The 16,027-nt window shown below is 37.8% G+C and overlaps 1 protein-coding gene across 2 annotated transcripts in view; it reads left to right on the top strand.

Moving 5' to 3' along the window:
• RSPO2 (R-spondin 2) overlaps positions 1–16,027 on the top strand; it is a 98,516-nt gene that overhangs the window by 51,120 nt on the left and 31,369 nt on the right. Inside the window, exons 2-4 of one of the 2 annotated variants that reach the window (XM_014965250.1) lie at positions 856–1,044; positions 10,683–10,826; positions 11,839–12,024. In XM_014965250.1, the coding sequence (XP_014820736.1) occupies positions 856–1,044; positions 10,683–10,826; positions 11,839–12,024 (519 nt within the window). Of the gene's footprint in view, positions 1–855; positions 1,045–10,682; positions 10,827–11,835; positions 12,025–16,027 lie in introns of both variants that reach the window. The other variant, XM_014965249.1, reaches the window with a different exon arrangement.

The raw sequence follows: 16,027 nt of genomic DNA, 5'->3' as shown, positions 1-16,027 counted from the left end.
ATGTCACCCCCTGAACTTGCCAGGCCCCCCCTGCAGACACTCACACAAGCAAGAAGGAAAAAAAAAAAAAAAAAAAAAAAAAAAACAACCAAAAAATTGAAACCAGAGAATAGAATAGAATTGAAGGCATGGCCTAAAATGGTAATCTGCACTAAATGTCCTCCTTCAGTAATGTCTGTGCCATATGATTTTCAACCCATTTTGGGTAGAAACTTGTAGAAAAAGGCTCTTAGAAGTTAAAACTGCTACTCTTTTTTTTTTTTTCCTTAAATAATTGTCTTGACATTCTCATAGAAAGACCAAAAAGAGACTTGCAAGACGACAGCCGTTCTAGGACATGGGAGCTCTGGGACAGCATGCATAGCTAGTGCCCTACCTGTTCTGCAGAGTTCTCAACTCTTAATATTGCTCTCTTCACAAGTCAGAAACTGCATTAATGAAGTTGCTGGATTTCCATGGAGATATCAGGTGCATATATCAAGGTGCTGATGTTCTTATATTTTGTTGCTGTTGTGTGCTTGTGTCCCCAGCTTCAAACTAGAATTCGGCACCTGGGTTTTACTTACATTATAATGGTGAACTTTATATAGCTTGGTCTCTGCTTGCCTGTACCTTTGTTTTAAATATGTGTGAATTCATTAAATTGCCCTACATACAATTAAAAATAGAGCGATTGCATTTCTTCTTATTCACTTGCCAGCACAGATGTATGAGAGTGAGCGCAGTTTCAGAACCTTCCTTTCAAAACTACTTGTACTCATGCGGTAGATAAGAAACACTTTAGAGGGAAGAGGACCTCCAGCCAAAATAATTTCCAAATGATCTTAAAGGGTAATTTATCTTCTTATTTTGCAGCTAGCTATGGACCAAATCCAATTTGCAAAGGCTGTTTATCTTGTTCAAAGGATAATGGGTGCATCAGATGCCAACACAAGTTATTCTTCTTCCTGCGAAGAGAAGGAATGAGACAATATGGTGAATGCTTGCATTCCTGCCCATCGGGGTACTACGGACTCCGGACGCCAGATATGAACAGATGTTCAAGTGAGTTTTTTTTTGAACTCTTACATTTGCTTTTGTAGGAAGGCCATAATTCACGCTCAGTTTTTAAGATGATAGGTTGTGGAACATGGTGATATTTTCACAGATGTCTCAAGATCATCATAAAACTTCTTTGCTAAAGAACATCCCGGCTCATTCCAAGATATGTAACAATCAGCAGATTAAATAGTTGATGTATTAACCTAGTTCTTATTGTTGTTGCTATTTTTATTGTTATTACTGCTTTAGTTAGAAGGGAAATGTAGGAAACTATGATGATTTAAGCAGATATTTCTTGTTCTAAAAATTCCCTCTATATGAAAATAAAAAGGATTAAACATTAATTTAACAGTGCCTCATGTAGGTACTAGTCAGTATATGCACTAATGTATGGGTGGGCTGCTTGTCAGGCTTTTTGTTCCCACACAAATTTCAGGTGACCAGACACCTCACACCAGGCATACTTTAATATGTAAGTGTTGCTATTTTAATAAAACAGATGTACTATTAAAAACAAACAAACAACCTTTCACTTTTAGTACTGCAGTTTATTTGGAAATTTACAACCTGCTAATGTGCAACAAGATTCCCTGTTTGCATGTTTGTGCCTAGAAGCACAACTGTTAAAATCAAGTGCTCTGGTATCTCTACGCGTTATTTCACCGCTGTCTGGCAGTTGTGCTGATTCGTATTGATTTTTCCATATGCTCATATGCAGAGTATTAGCCATATGGATTATTAATCATTGTTATTACCTCTAATTCATATTTATGGGGCTTTTTTTTGTGTGCGTGTGTCATAGTCTAACCAAAATTAGGTCACCAAACCTAAGAACCTGAAGTGAGAAATAGCTTTTCTTTGCTTCCTGGAATAATCAAGTGTCTGTTCAATGTCTGGCACTCTCCCCCTCGGTGCTGTGGATGTCACTGGGACGGACCGTGTTGTAAGAAAGCGGGTGCTGGCTTTCACATCACACATAATCTTGAGACCCATGTGAGGTCACTCCGTGGCAGGTTGGGCTGGACAAGGAGCACTCACTTGGACCCATCCCAGCCCGTGCAATGATGTCCCGCCTCTTTCTCCCCGTTCCCTAAACAGGCTCCTTGGATATGGTATTCTTCACGTTGTGTTCCCAACTGCTGTGTAATATTGCTGAGTGCTGCCTAATCTATACCAGGTGGCTAGGTTTTGATGAAAAATTAAATGAGACCAGTATATGGTTTATGTATCCCTTCTGTAAAGTAATTTAGGATCTTGGCCTTAATTTTCATAACACGTTTGTGAATTCAGCAACTTGTCCACTTTAAACCTTTCAAAACTGGGCTGTAAAAACTTACCCATGTAAAAATGTTTTTGAATATAGTTACAGCTTTGGGAAATAGATGAATTTATCTATATTAGCCTTTCCTGTGCTTGTGAGGTAGGAAAAGTAGTCCCTACTGGCAGTCTTTCTTTACTTTCTTAAAAAGAAAAAAAAAAGTTATTTGCAGAAGGTGGATGGTGAATTCAATATAACTTTTTTTTTTTTTTTTCCATTTTTACCACTTACAGAAAGTGGCCTTCTTCCCTGAATTATGGGATTGGTTTGGAAAAGCATAAATGCAAGTTGGGTCCAACCCACATTGGCATGTGTTGAGTGCTGGATATTTAACTCACCCTCATGCCTTTGACAGTCTCCCCCTGTGAGAATAATGATGCAGTTGCATTTACCAACCAGTCCTGGTTCCCCTCCAATTATTTTTGTATTGTATATTTTTATTTTAGTGTAACTGCCAACTGGTGTATTTATAAATCACATCTTCATTTTTTTCTTGGTTTGGTGATCTTACACGGCACATACGTGCATTGCGGACACACAGGCATTTTGTGGATTGAAGTTGAGTTAAAATAAACATTCTTAAAAAATAGAATAGGTTTCTTCCTACTTGATGTTAGATACTTTTAGGTATGCTTAGTTACAGACTGCATTGCTCAGATAGTATTATCTCAGCTAAAAATAATAAAAATTCTGGCCGTGTTAAAATCCTTCTGGGAGTTACAGGGCTTGAATTACATAAGTTGAAATGATTTCTGCCCTATTAATGTCTTTATAGGCACAAAAGCTGTTTAACATTTTATTACTGGAACACTTGCCCATTTTTGTTAGAGAAGCTATAGAACATATTTTTATGGAAAATGTTGACATTATTTTAAAAGCCAAACATAGTTAGTGCCAAGTGTAACACAATAAATACCGCAGCCAAGTGCAGCAGCTCTAAAATGATGGAAATTTTGAATTTCAAGACAATTTTCTTTTCTACATGTAAGCAGTATGTGTGTCTTGAATTTGCAAAGTGGTTCTAGACTGTTTTTCTAGTAACAGTGAATCATGTAATTGTGAGACTGGTTGTCTCTAGAAAGCAATGTAGATTTTCCTGCTGGAGATGATTTTCATCTTGAACACTGCAGTATGGGAATGCCATACATTTGGACACGAAATTGGAAAGTGTTGACTCTGTTCTGTAGAAGAATGCCCATGAGAAGAGCTGCACTTTGTTAATTTTCCAAGAAATTTTAATAATTAATGACTTTGAACCTAACTGCTCCACCAAGAAATAATCTCATGAGAGAAAAACAAAACTGAATTAAAGAGTAAGATGAAATCTGTCAACCGGGTGGTTGGTTTAACATTGGGCTGATTAATGAATTGAGCCTATCTTGAACCTCTCAACTTAGTCTGTGTCCACAGTAACCTTTACAATTTTAGGGGGGGGAAGCACTCAGATTTTAGAAATTACAGCTCCTTTCAGCTTTACTTGGCTACTCCATTTGTTTAGGTTCAGCTTCTTTCTCACAGGAGGGCCTGACATTGCTAAAATTGTAATTTCCCCTTCCATGTGCCTTCAGTAAAAACAAGATAAAGAGAAGTTTTTAAACAAATCAAGCATTTATTAAACACATGTGGTTGTGGTTAATCCACTATATTAAGAAAGGTAATTATATTTTTAAAAAATTCGTTACAAAATAGCAAGACATCATTAATATGTCATTATCTGCCAGGGTGTTCAATTACCACAGGAGCAGCAATGTTTGCTCTAAATAAAATAATGTTTCTGATTTTTAGAGACAGTTGTCATTATTTTTTTGTTTCTGTCAAATATGGCTTTATCTTTTAAAAACAAGCTTAATATAGCATTTGGAATTTTGAAAATAAAGTTGGATGGCCAGAAATTTAGGTCTACCTATGATTATTTTGTAGGCATTTTTTTCCTTATCTCTTCTGCGTTCTTTTCCTCCGTCAAATGAATTTGGATTTTCTTTTTTTAATTTTGAAATTCCTGATTTTTGGCATTACTTTGTATTTTGATGGAATAGTTTTGTTCCATCCATCTGGCAACAAAAATCATCATAGTGCTTTGAATTAAGATTTATTAAATATGTAGTCAATTTAGATTGTATATTTGTAAAGTACTAATTGAAAACACTGTGGTTTGGCATTTATTTAAAAGATCTCAATTAATAATGAATCAAGATTAGAACGTACTGGAAATATATCACTAAGTGTTTATTAAGTACATTTTATTTTAAAAAATATCCTCACTATAGTATTTTATAATTCATAAATATATTCATCCTCATAGCTAAGCTTAGGAAGTATGGGTTAGATGAATGGACAGTTAAGTGGACTGAAAACTGGCTAAAAGACAGAACCCAGAGGGTTGTGATTAGGGGCACAGAATCCAGCTGGAAGTCTGTGACAAGTGGTGTTCCCCCAGGGGTCAGTACTGGGTCCTGTCCTCTTCAATATGTTGATCAGTGACCTGGACAAAGGGATGGAATGTACCCTCAGCAAGTTTGCTGATGGCACAAAACTAGGAGGGGTGGCTGACACCACAGAAGGCTGTGTGGCCATACAGCAAGACCTGGACAGGCTGGAGAATTGGGCAGAGAGGAACCTAATGAAATTTAACAAGGGCAAGTCTAGGGTGCTGGACCTGTGGAGAAATAAGCCCATGCACCGGTACAGGCTGGGGACTGACCTGCTGGAGAGCACCTCTGGGGAGAAAGATCTGGGAGTTCTTGTGGACAACAGGATGACCATGAGCCAGCAATGTGCCCTGGTGGCCAAGAAGGCAAATAGCATCCTGGGGTGCATCAAGAAGAGCATGGCCAGCAGGTTGAGGGAGGTCATCCTGCCCCTCTACTTTGCCCTGGTAAGGCCCCATCTGGAGCACTATGTCCAGTTCTGGGCTCCCCAGTTCAAGAAGGACAGAGAACTGCTGGAGAGGGTACAGCAAAGGTCCACAAAGATGATTAAGGGCCTGGAGCATCTCTCCTACGAGGAGAGGCTGAGAGACTTGGGTCTTTTTAGGCTTGAGAAGAGAAGGTTTAGGGGAGATCTAATTAATGCATACAAGTCAGGAAGACAGGGCTGGTCTTTTTTCAGTGGTGCCCAGGGACAGGACAAGACGAAATGGGCACAAACTTGAGTATAAGAAGTTCCACCTAAACATGAGGAGGAACTTCTTTACTGTGAGAGTGATAGAGCACTGGAACAGGCTGCCCAGAGAGATGGTGGAATCTCCTTCTCTGGAGACATTCAAAACCCACCTGGACAAGTTCCTGTGCAACATGCTGTAGGTAGACCCGCTCCGGTGGGAGGGTTGGACTAGATGATCTCCAGAGGTCCCTTTCAACCCCATATGATTCTATGATTCTATAATTAGCATGTTGTATTCCAAGCATGGTTCTCCATGAAATGGTAGACCTGTGGTAATCTTCAGGAATTGTGATGGTCAAGTGGCTGTGTGTACTATTCTCTAGCACTCATGTTCAGCCCCTGCTGAAGTTGTAGCTTTAAAATCTTTGTTTGTAGTATAATAATAATAATAAAACAACCTGCAACTACCTAAGCCTATCCTCTGCTTAGGAGGATAAATAGCTACCTCTGTTGCCTTGCAGGCTAAAGCACTCTTGCTTATGATTTTTCTCCTCTCCTTACTGTCTCCTCAATGTCTTTCCTGAAAGTTTTGGTCATCTCTCTTTCTATTGGTTGTACAACTGACAATGTCTCCTACAAGAACTGCTGCCATCATAGCTTTCTTCAGCTCCTTGTCCCTGTCTCTTACTCTCCTTAGCACTAGCACAGTCTTTGTCCCTCATGTGCTCTTGTGAGGGCACACACACAAGGTGAGTTATGAAATGTGTAGTCTGTCTGCTTCACCTTGTAAACTGGTGATAAATTTTACTATGGAAGGATAGTATTTGTTTTGGTAAAGCTATGCTTTCTGTAATAACAGTGCAGGATGAAGCTGTTTGCAGGAGCACGTGCTCTTTTTTTACAAGAAAAAGAATATGCACCTGGGTATAAACTTAATTCAGTGTCTGAATTTGTATTTGAATTCCTGGGCTTTTGATTTCTTTTCTGAAATTTAAGTCTGTCAATTCTTTAATGCTTATTTTAAAAGAAGAATGAATAAGAGTGGCTTATCATGAGTGTCAGGAAGCCAAAGCAGGTCAGGAAAATCTTTTAGTATCACTGTGATTCATCTGCTTAAAATGTATCTCCAATTTGGGCATTATTTATAATCCAAGCTTTCTCCTTCCAGAGTTCTCTAATGCACCATTTATATAGTTTTCTATAAATATTGTAAGTTTCATTCATGTCAATCAGATTTGGTCTTTTTATGCTATTTAAGTAAATGGCAGAGAAACGTTTGGGAGATATAAATGAGATTATAAAACCTAAATACAAATATTTTATTTCTGGCTAGCTAAATGCACTTCTTACAGACCAGACTTATTTCCCTAACCTTGACTGAAACATGGTTCATAGCCATTACATTTTTTAAAAAAAAATCTGGTCTATCTGTGGAAGCACTTCAGAAGGAAATTATTTCTGAAGTGCTCTGGGGTGCTAGAACTTGCTGAAAATTAAGGAAAAGGGGAGTTTGGCTCCTAAGTCCTTGCCACTCTCTTTCAGTAAGCAAAGTCAAAGACATTGTAAATTTCTGTCTTTGGATTCTTTTCTGACAATGGCTTTTTTGATGGAAATATTATGATCTTTTTTCCTTTTTCTCCCCTACAGAACAACCAAAGAATCTGGTCCTTCAGTTCTGTAGGTTTCCTGGTCATTGACTGAGGAGTGGCACAATATTAGCTCATGGAGATATGTTTCTTTCTTGAGCATATTCTGTAACTGCTCTCAAGCATGGAGGCAGTTTTGCATACTATAATTTACCCTTGTGCTGCACTGAAATGTCAGTCATTCAAGTTTGAGATTGAAAATAGACTACTAGAATGTTAGCTTTTCTAACTTTTGGAGTACTGCTCTTCAGTTCTCCCTTTTCTCTCTATAAATAGGTATTTATTATGAAAGATTATATCTCTTTAAGGTTTTTAATATTAATTTTGCCCATTAAATTCATTGCAGTGGGCTCTGGTCTATCTGATGGGATAAAAAAGTTGTTAGTTTAAAACTGTCCTTGCTGAAGCAATTAGGACCTTTACCATGGATTTCAATGAGGTGAGAATGTTCTTTTAGCATTTACGTACATCTTTTGTGGGAAGTATGGTGTAACACTTGAAAAAATGTCATTTGTTTAGAAATAGGCTGTGCTAATCAGTCTTACCAGCAGATTGCTCTGGGCCTCCCTAGGTCCTTTTATTAGTCCAGTTCAGTGAGGATGGTACCAGAGGAAGATGTGTGGGCTTCATATAGGACTGACTTTCAAGGATATTTTATACCTTTCACTTAGAAGGATGGAAGCAAATATTTGACTTTCTGACTTTCCCAAGACAGAAACACTGGAAAGAAAATTGGAGATTGTGCTAGAAGAGCTGCATTAAGAGTGTTGTGATGAGTCTGAGAGGTCCTGAGAGAGTAGTAGCCAGGGGGTTATAAAGAGATGTGGTGCTGAGTAAAAATAGAAGGCATTTGAGATCTGGTAGAAAGCAGACCCTTGATGAGACACTGCAAATTGAATGCAAGGGAAGGAGGGGGTAAGGACTCACAAGTGTCTGCCCCTAACCGACAGACCTCATGTTGCTAGCTGAATGGGAACAGCAGCAATGAAGCACCCTCTACTTCTTCACTCTCAGGTTCTGAAGATTAGGTTTCCAACCTTGTCATTGTTGCCTTGCAAGTATGGTAGGCCTGCCAAAGGTATGTGATCACTCTTTGGGGTTCTTCTGCATGACTGAATTTATCAACTGTCTCTCCCATAATGCCAATCTCATCTTTGCCCGTGCCTCCAAAGCTTTCACTTCTAGGCTCCCTCTCTTTACTGCTTCTAAAATCTCTCAGACGCTTACCCTTGTCTATCTGGAAACCTCTAATGGGCACCATTTTCTCTTTATTTTAGAGAAAAGAAATCAATGCATTTCTGAAGAATACTGTGGTTTGTGCAATATCTATTTCTTTCCTCTGAAGAGCTCCTTGAGTCTAAAATCTTACCTATGCTCAAGTGTTTTGGTGTTGTTTCCTTTAGGAATTTTTGGTGTTGTAAACTTCTAGGTAATATTTTAAGTGGAATAAAAAGAATATGCTAGCAGCATGGATTAGCTACGGAAATCATAGAGAAAATTGAACCACTGAACTCGTAAGAAAATTAATTAGACCTATAGCTAGTAAATTGAGATAATAAAATCATTAAAAGCCATAGTTAAAAAGCTATTTAAAAAATATACTTGCATCACTTGAATGTAAGGGAGGGTCACATGATGCTAATTTTTCTTTTAATGTTTGGTTCTGCACCTCATCCTTGGACTAAATGATTTGGAAAAACCTTGATGTCTTCTCAAACCATCTTGTGTGGGTGGGCAAGAGGCACATGTTTTTTTCTGAATATTTAAATAGACTGGATATTTGATTCAAGCATTATAATTAATAAATACTTGCAGTACATCTTGAGTGTAACAAACTAGACTTGCAATTAACTTTTGCAGTAGATCTCCAGAGCAGCTCACCCTACTGTTTTACCTTGCAGACACATTAATCTGGAGAAGTGATTTTGCAGTCATTGTATGGGCATTGATCTCCTGGTCTTTGGGAACTGGTTCAACCCTTGTGAAAAAGAAGTTATCATTCTTGAGATTTTCCTACAATTAAACTAAGAAGTCCAACTTCTGCTGCTTATAAGAACACAAGTTCTAAAAGCCCCTTTGAGAGATGCTGGACACTGGACTTGGCAGCATCCAGGTTAAATGTGGTTGTGGCTCAGGAGCTCCTGCAGAGCTTTCCTTTGTCAGTGAAAGACTTTGTTTGCATTCCTTCTAACCAAAGAAAGGTGTACCAGCATTTAAAATAATTTTTTTTCTTTTCATGCAATCTGCCTAATTTATTGTCCAATGCTACAAGAAGCCTTATCTACAAAGCCTCATATTTCTGTATTTGCTAAGAATAATTTCCCACCACCACCCAGTTTAAGTGTTATGGTATGCCCTATTTTGGCCTGTTATTTAAGAATAAATATTAAAATCTGTTTTATAAAGATTGGTCAAATTTGAAGTGTTGTTAGACTATATTTGCCAATAGTTATTTCAGAAGTCCTTATGGTTTGTGATTTTTTTTCTTTAGAAAAGAATGAAGAATATATGAATTACATAAGTGACCAAAAAGATTGGTATATTGTTGCATGAAACAAATAACAAATAGAGCCTGCTGTGACTTCAGATAGCTGAAGACAGGATACACTTAATGTAGATGATATAAATTAAGAATGATAGCTGAAGGGTTAGATTATTTAAATCAATTTTAATGTGTTTATTACTGTTCCAAATATAATGGCTTTTATTTTTTAATCTTTGGAACATTTTTCCCTGGAATTTTTTTGTAGGTATGTATGACTGACTTTCATAAGCCTCCAGGTAAGTATTTCTGCTTTTCAGGTGTGCAAATACTTGTTGATATCTGGTTCATTTCCAAGTTGCTGTGTTTTAGTATGGAATAAGATTTTTCTGAACAGTCTGCTTCTGAGTCTGTAATCCATATTTCTCTTAAATTTTCAGAGAAACTCAGTATTTAAAAAAGCAATATTATTTTTTAGCTATCAATTATAGCTTTATGTCTTTTGGTCATTTAATAATGGCTAGGTTTTGTGGATTGACTTCATTAGTAATGGAAAGGAGTTACATCCAGAAAAAATTCAGGTTGCATGGTAGCACATGCATCTGTGTAAATGTGGAAATCAGACATAACACATAAAAGCGTTCATTCGACTATTTATAGGGTCAACTCATGGAATAAAAAAAAGTATCCTACTTGCAATGACAAGTAATAAACTCAGTACAGTACATATAATGCATACATATTTCCCAAAATAATCCGTCACACCTTATTTTCCTCAAAATGACTTGAACACAAGAATAATTTACAATGAACATTTTTCCTCCAAAAAGATTTAATTAACACAAATATCATTTAACTACAGGTTTTATCTACAGTTCTGATTTAAAAAATAGGATTAAATGAATATAGGAGAAAATGTGGTAATTCCTGTTAACTGTCATTTCTCTCATAGAGCAGACAGATTTCAGGATTACAGTATTCCTCATTGTAGCACTTCCAGTTTTGCTGTTTTATTTTGCTTTGTAAATCCTTTCATTTTTAGTCTCACCCTAACTTTGCTGTCTCATTGTCCCTTATGATCCCTTTGATTCAGGATGCAGGATAGAAAACTGCGACTCCTGCTTTAGCAGAGACTTTTGTACCAAATGCAAAACTGGCTTCTACTCGCACAGAGGCCGCTGCTTCCGAGGATGCCCCCCGGGATTTGCAGCCTTGGAAGACCTTATGGAATGTGTGGGTGAGTCTTCCAGAGCAGCAGCGCCGCTGAAGCAGCCCTTTGGCCAGGTGGCTGCATTCAAATACTTACGATGCTATTTTTAAACTGATGCTTACTATTTTCTATCAAGAAATAGTCACTAATGGATTGTGTCTGCATCTCATTATTATTATTATTATTATTCCCAAACTTTGAAATACTGCATCATTGGGAATGCCACTCTGTTGTTCTGCATGAGAATGTTCTGTCCTCTTAACTGTAAATTGTTATGTATGAAGATTTATAACTCAGAATTCCTAGAATTTCAGGAAGGCCAGTTTTTGCATTAGAACTTTAAGTCAATGACATACTCGTTGGATTCCCACCCTCATAGAACTACCTGCTCATTTTGCCTTTTACCAAGGCTAGAACCTTGGACCAGGGCAGATTGAAATCCTACAACATCTGGGCTTCAAATTTACTTTTAATTTCTCCGCAGCTCCTGTGTTTCCATTAACAAGTAACAAATATAAACCACCAAATAAGTGTTCTTAGTAGAAATGTACTGTATAACTCTAAGCCAGCATTGGCAGTTCTCACAATATTTGCTGAGTCTCACAATTTGGTGTTGTGTCCTGATGCCTGAAAACTGTGTTAGAAAAGACTCTTTCTTTCAAGGCTATTCCTTGCATTTCATGATGGGGAGGACAGGAAAAGTGGAGTCTCGAGCTTTGCAAACCCAGGATTTATTTTTTGAAAAGAGAAAAATAAAAATCAATCTCATGATTTTAGGAAGGTTTTTGAATATTTGGGTCTGACACGATGTCTACACAGACAGATTGATAGTCCGGTGGTTTTATGCTCAGACTGATGTCAGCTGAAAAGATTCTTTCAGATTCCATAAGATATTTTAATTTCGTTTCTATTTTTTTGCCTGTTGACAGTAAAGCTTTAAAGTGATGCTTTCTAATAGTATATTCTTGCTAATTAGGAAAAAATAAAAATAAAACCCATAAGATTCACTAACTTGTGTTTTCTTTTGCTTTATCAGAAGGCTGTGAAGTGGGTCAGTGGAGTGAGTGGGGAACTTGCAGCAGAAATAACAAAACATGTGGATTTAAGTGGGGCCTGGAAACGAGAACAAGGCAAATTGTGAAGAAGCCAGTGAAGGACACGATACCGTGCCCAACCATTGCAGAATCCAGACGGTGTAAAATGGCCATGAGGCATTGTCCAGGAGGTAAGCATAGCTCTTGCCACAAAAATCTTTATGAGCTTTCCTTAACTGAAATCCTATTTCTAACTTGAAAAAAGACCTGTTTCTTCCCAGCCGAAGGGGAAATTCTGTCTCTGCCCTGCTAGCCAAGGCTGAAAGGCAGCAGCACTATGGCAGTCCTAATATGTGCAGCAAGACTCCAGGGAAAGGCTCAGCGTGGGTGTGATCAGTCTCTCTGTAGACTGTGGAACTGTGTTTTCCCTGGTGTGGTCATGGGGCTTTTTCAAAGAGGTGCCTCATGGAAAAACCATAACATGTTGCAGTTTGAACTCCAGCATGAATAAGGATAGTGGAATAACTAATTGATCTGCGCATGGCAAGAAAGATCATGATTCTTAACCTCTCTGCAGGCAGCTGGTGTGATGGGTATTTAAATCAAATGAAGTTAGTTACACATGGGGTTGTTAGCTGGAACTATTAGCTGGAACACATTACTTGTTCTGAGTATTGTAGATCAGGGCCAAACTATGCTAGATGTAATATGAGCAGAATGGTGATAGATATCAAGCTTTTCACCATGACACCAGCTTATGGCAATTACCACAAGTAGATAAAAGAAATAATTTCTTTATCATGGTGTTCTAAGACTTCAGTAGTGATGCTGGAGTTTCAAATTTCTGTTCAGTGTTGTAGGCCCCAAAGTGGAGATATGTCACTGGTAGAGAGGAGTTTTTATTATCACTCAAATTGAAACAATTAAGCTTTCTCTTGTGCAGATTGAACATTTACAGAGTATTCAGAATTTATAGGGGAGGTGGGTGATCAACGGGTGATAAATATGCTATTCCTTTTGGAATCATAAGGAATAAAGATTGATTCAGGCTTGAAGGGTCTTCAAGAGATCTCTCACCCAACCTCCTGCTGTAAGCTGGGTCAACTGTGAGATCAGATAAATAAAAAGGAATAAAGGGTTGCAAAGTCCTGAGAAAAGCCATAACCTGATGAGTAAGATGAAACTGAAATAATTTTAGAATCGTTACATAACTGAATATGCTTTGTGTTCTGGGATTGTTGAATATTTCTCTCTTGGCTTGAACATACTGCTCTCCCAGTATGTATGAAAATTGTACATGAAGTTTTAGTTTACAAATTATATCTGTGCAAGCTTCATTTTTGTTTCTAGGACCCTAACACAATCTGGAAGAGAATATAAAGCTGATTTTCTGTTAACTGAGTTAACTGAGTCTGTTATGCTCATACATACATGCATGCACGCATAGTGCACAGTCATAGTGATACGCATCGTACGGCACAGGCAATCTGCAACCTAAATAAACTTCTCAAAGACGTTGAAAAGCGGAAGACACAAAGTGAACCTCTCTAAGGGAAGGAAGAATAGACAATAAAAATCAAAGCTGATTTGGACTGTCATGGTATATATCTCATGATATCTTTGAATGTGAGTCAGCTGCACCTACATCAAGGTGCCTACACTTACTAGTGGTTGCAGCCTGCTGAGATGGATGCGCTGTTCCAGTTACTTCTAACAAACTCTGAGGCACAGAGCGGGACAGTGATTAGATCAACTGCAAAAATGTTTTAATGTTGAAATGGAAGGAAGAAAAAAGAGCCTGTGTGAAGCTCTACAATATCTCCAGTCAATATATTTATTCTCTTTTCTGTTCAGATGCTTGAAGTTTAGCTTGAAGGGGAGAATTTGGGAAAATTGCAAAAATATTTTCCATTCAACTCTATATGGTAGAGTCATTTGGGTACCCAATGTGTACGGAGGAGATATCTCATGGATGCAATATCCAGCTTCTATATAAACTTCTGGCAAGTAGAATTTTACTGATGTGGTTTTAGCCTTGTTAGTATAGTTAGGATTCAAGTTGCTGTAAATAGTTTGAGAAGTGTGCTTAAGTGGACCACAATATTTGTAAATGCTGCAGCATGTTTATGTTACCAGTAATCTGGAACTATTGGACATTCATAGCTTTTTGTAGCAGATGCTCTTAATGTTGTTTCAAATTTTCTTGTCCAGTAATTCGGGTCATCGATTAAAGATTCACCTCTTAAAATTTATCTTTTCAAAGCCACAGTGGTGGGCTTTCCTAAGAGTTAGGAAATGTATTGCCTCATCCTTATCAAGATCTCTGACCAAATCTCTGCATTTTTTTCCCTATATATCAGGAAAGTTATTGCTGCAAATACAAATGCATCTCTCTTTCATAACCATGGGCTCCAGTAAATCCTAGAGATTACAGCCCTCTCCTGTCCTCCCCCTGACTGTGTTTTCAGAGGTAAAAATGAACATGCACAAAACTGCAGATTTGAACTCTCCACACTGAATGGTGATGCTTAATACTGCTTCTGTGCAACCATGTAAAAGACTAGTCAGAGTATAAACTCCTTTCTCTCGCCTAAGAAACTCCCAGGAGGAGTGTGTTAATGGTGTTTTAAGTGCCTGAGGTAAGTCTTCCCCAGGCCTGGTTATCCCTGAGGGTGAAGAAGCAACAGAGGTTGTCCTGTTCAAAACTTCTACTTCATAGTATGTTTTAATTATGATTATATACATGTCTGGTCTAAAATCCCCCCTTCCTTTATTGTATTTAATTTAGTTAGCAGGTTGCCCCATTGGACACCACAAGTGTTTCTGTGCTTACTTACTGTGAAGGAGCAGGAGGCATAGACGCTGGTTACAGGGAAACTGAAATCAAGCCAATCCTGGCTGTTAAGGATCTGTGTTTTCAAAAAATACAGTGTTTTCCTAATGTTAGAAATTTTGTAATTGAACTTTTAAACTGAAGAAATAAGAGAAAAATGTAAGGTTAGCACTACTGGGGGACTGAAGAACCATAATCCCTGTAAATGTTGATTGAGAGGCTGTTAATAAATCCTTTCTTCCTAATGTTCTCAGTGCATAAACTCACACAAATGTGTAGGATAAGTGTTGGATTATACAGCTAAAATGGTTGTAGATTGTGATGGATTAAATTGAGCACAGGAAGTAAGGATATTTTTGGTAGAACAGGGTCAAATAAAGTGCTTATGACACATGCTTTCTACTTCTGTACATTTTACAGTTGCCATTTATGGTACAGATTACAGAAAAAACTTCCAAACCAGATTTTTACGTGTTTGCAGAAGAAGTGGAGTTAAATTCACTCTTCCTACTAAGTACTTCATTTTCATATTTATCAAGAATTGCGATGTTACCCATCTGGCCATATGGCTGTGTTACAAATCTAGCTAATGAAGAATTCTTTATCACTTTCCCAGTATTTGCAGAGTTGTAGAGATAGAAGCTGGAATGCAAGTGAAGGATGATTTCACTTCTTTCCTACTGAAGCCAGCAACATAAAAGGATACTTCACTTGATTTCAGATATGTTACTCAGTGGTATTTTCTTGTTGTCAGTACTAATTGATTTAGCTGTTATTACCAGATGGGAATGTCACATTTGTGTATCTGATCGTGTTATGTATGTTACCCTGTGGCTTGGGCGTAACATGACTCATGCTATTATAGGTTAGACTTTGGAGAAGATGACTTGGATCGTGTAGGCCACCTCCTACCCAGGCTGGTCTCTTCCTGATAAGGAATTTTATCCTCTTCAGCTCAAAAACAAAGAAAAAAAAAGAATTTTTAAGAAAGAGTGATTGTGTTACAAGTAATGGGGAAATTAGCATGCAGAAATGTTCCATGGGCTGATCCAGCTTGCTGTCTGGAAGTTTTCCCATATATTTATTACAGATATTCTATTTTTACCTCTTATTTTGACATGTTCCCCATGTTCACCTCAGTAAATTACTCCTCTTTGTTTGTAACCTGGAGGTACTTGCAGATTGCTGTCATATTTCTTACTAAGTATTACAAGGCAAGAAAAGAAGCTCTGCTTCTTTTAGTTTTCCATCAGACGGCAGTTCTTCAAGTCCAGAAACAGCAAGAACTGTTGCTTTCTTCACAAGGACAGTTAAACACTTAGCTAGATTTCTCCAGTAGTCTGTGCAATCACCATCCTTGG

This window comes from Calidris pugnax, unplaced genomic scaffold, assembly GCF_001431845.1.
Source record: "Calidris pugnax isolate Ruff unplaced genomic scaffold, ASM143184v1 scaffold41, whole genome shotgun sequence".
Classification (NCBI taxonomy): domain Eukaryota; kingdom Metazoa; phylum Chordata; class Aves; order Charadriiformes; family Scolopacidae; genus Calidris; species Calidris pugnax.
Note: the sequence above shows the minus strand (reverse complement) of the source record. Positions and strands in the feature narration are given on the sequence as shown.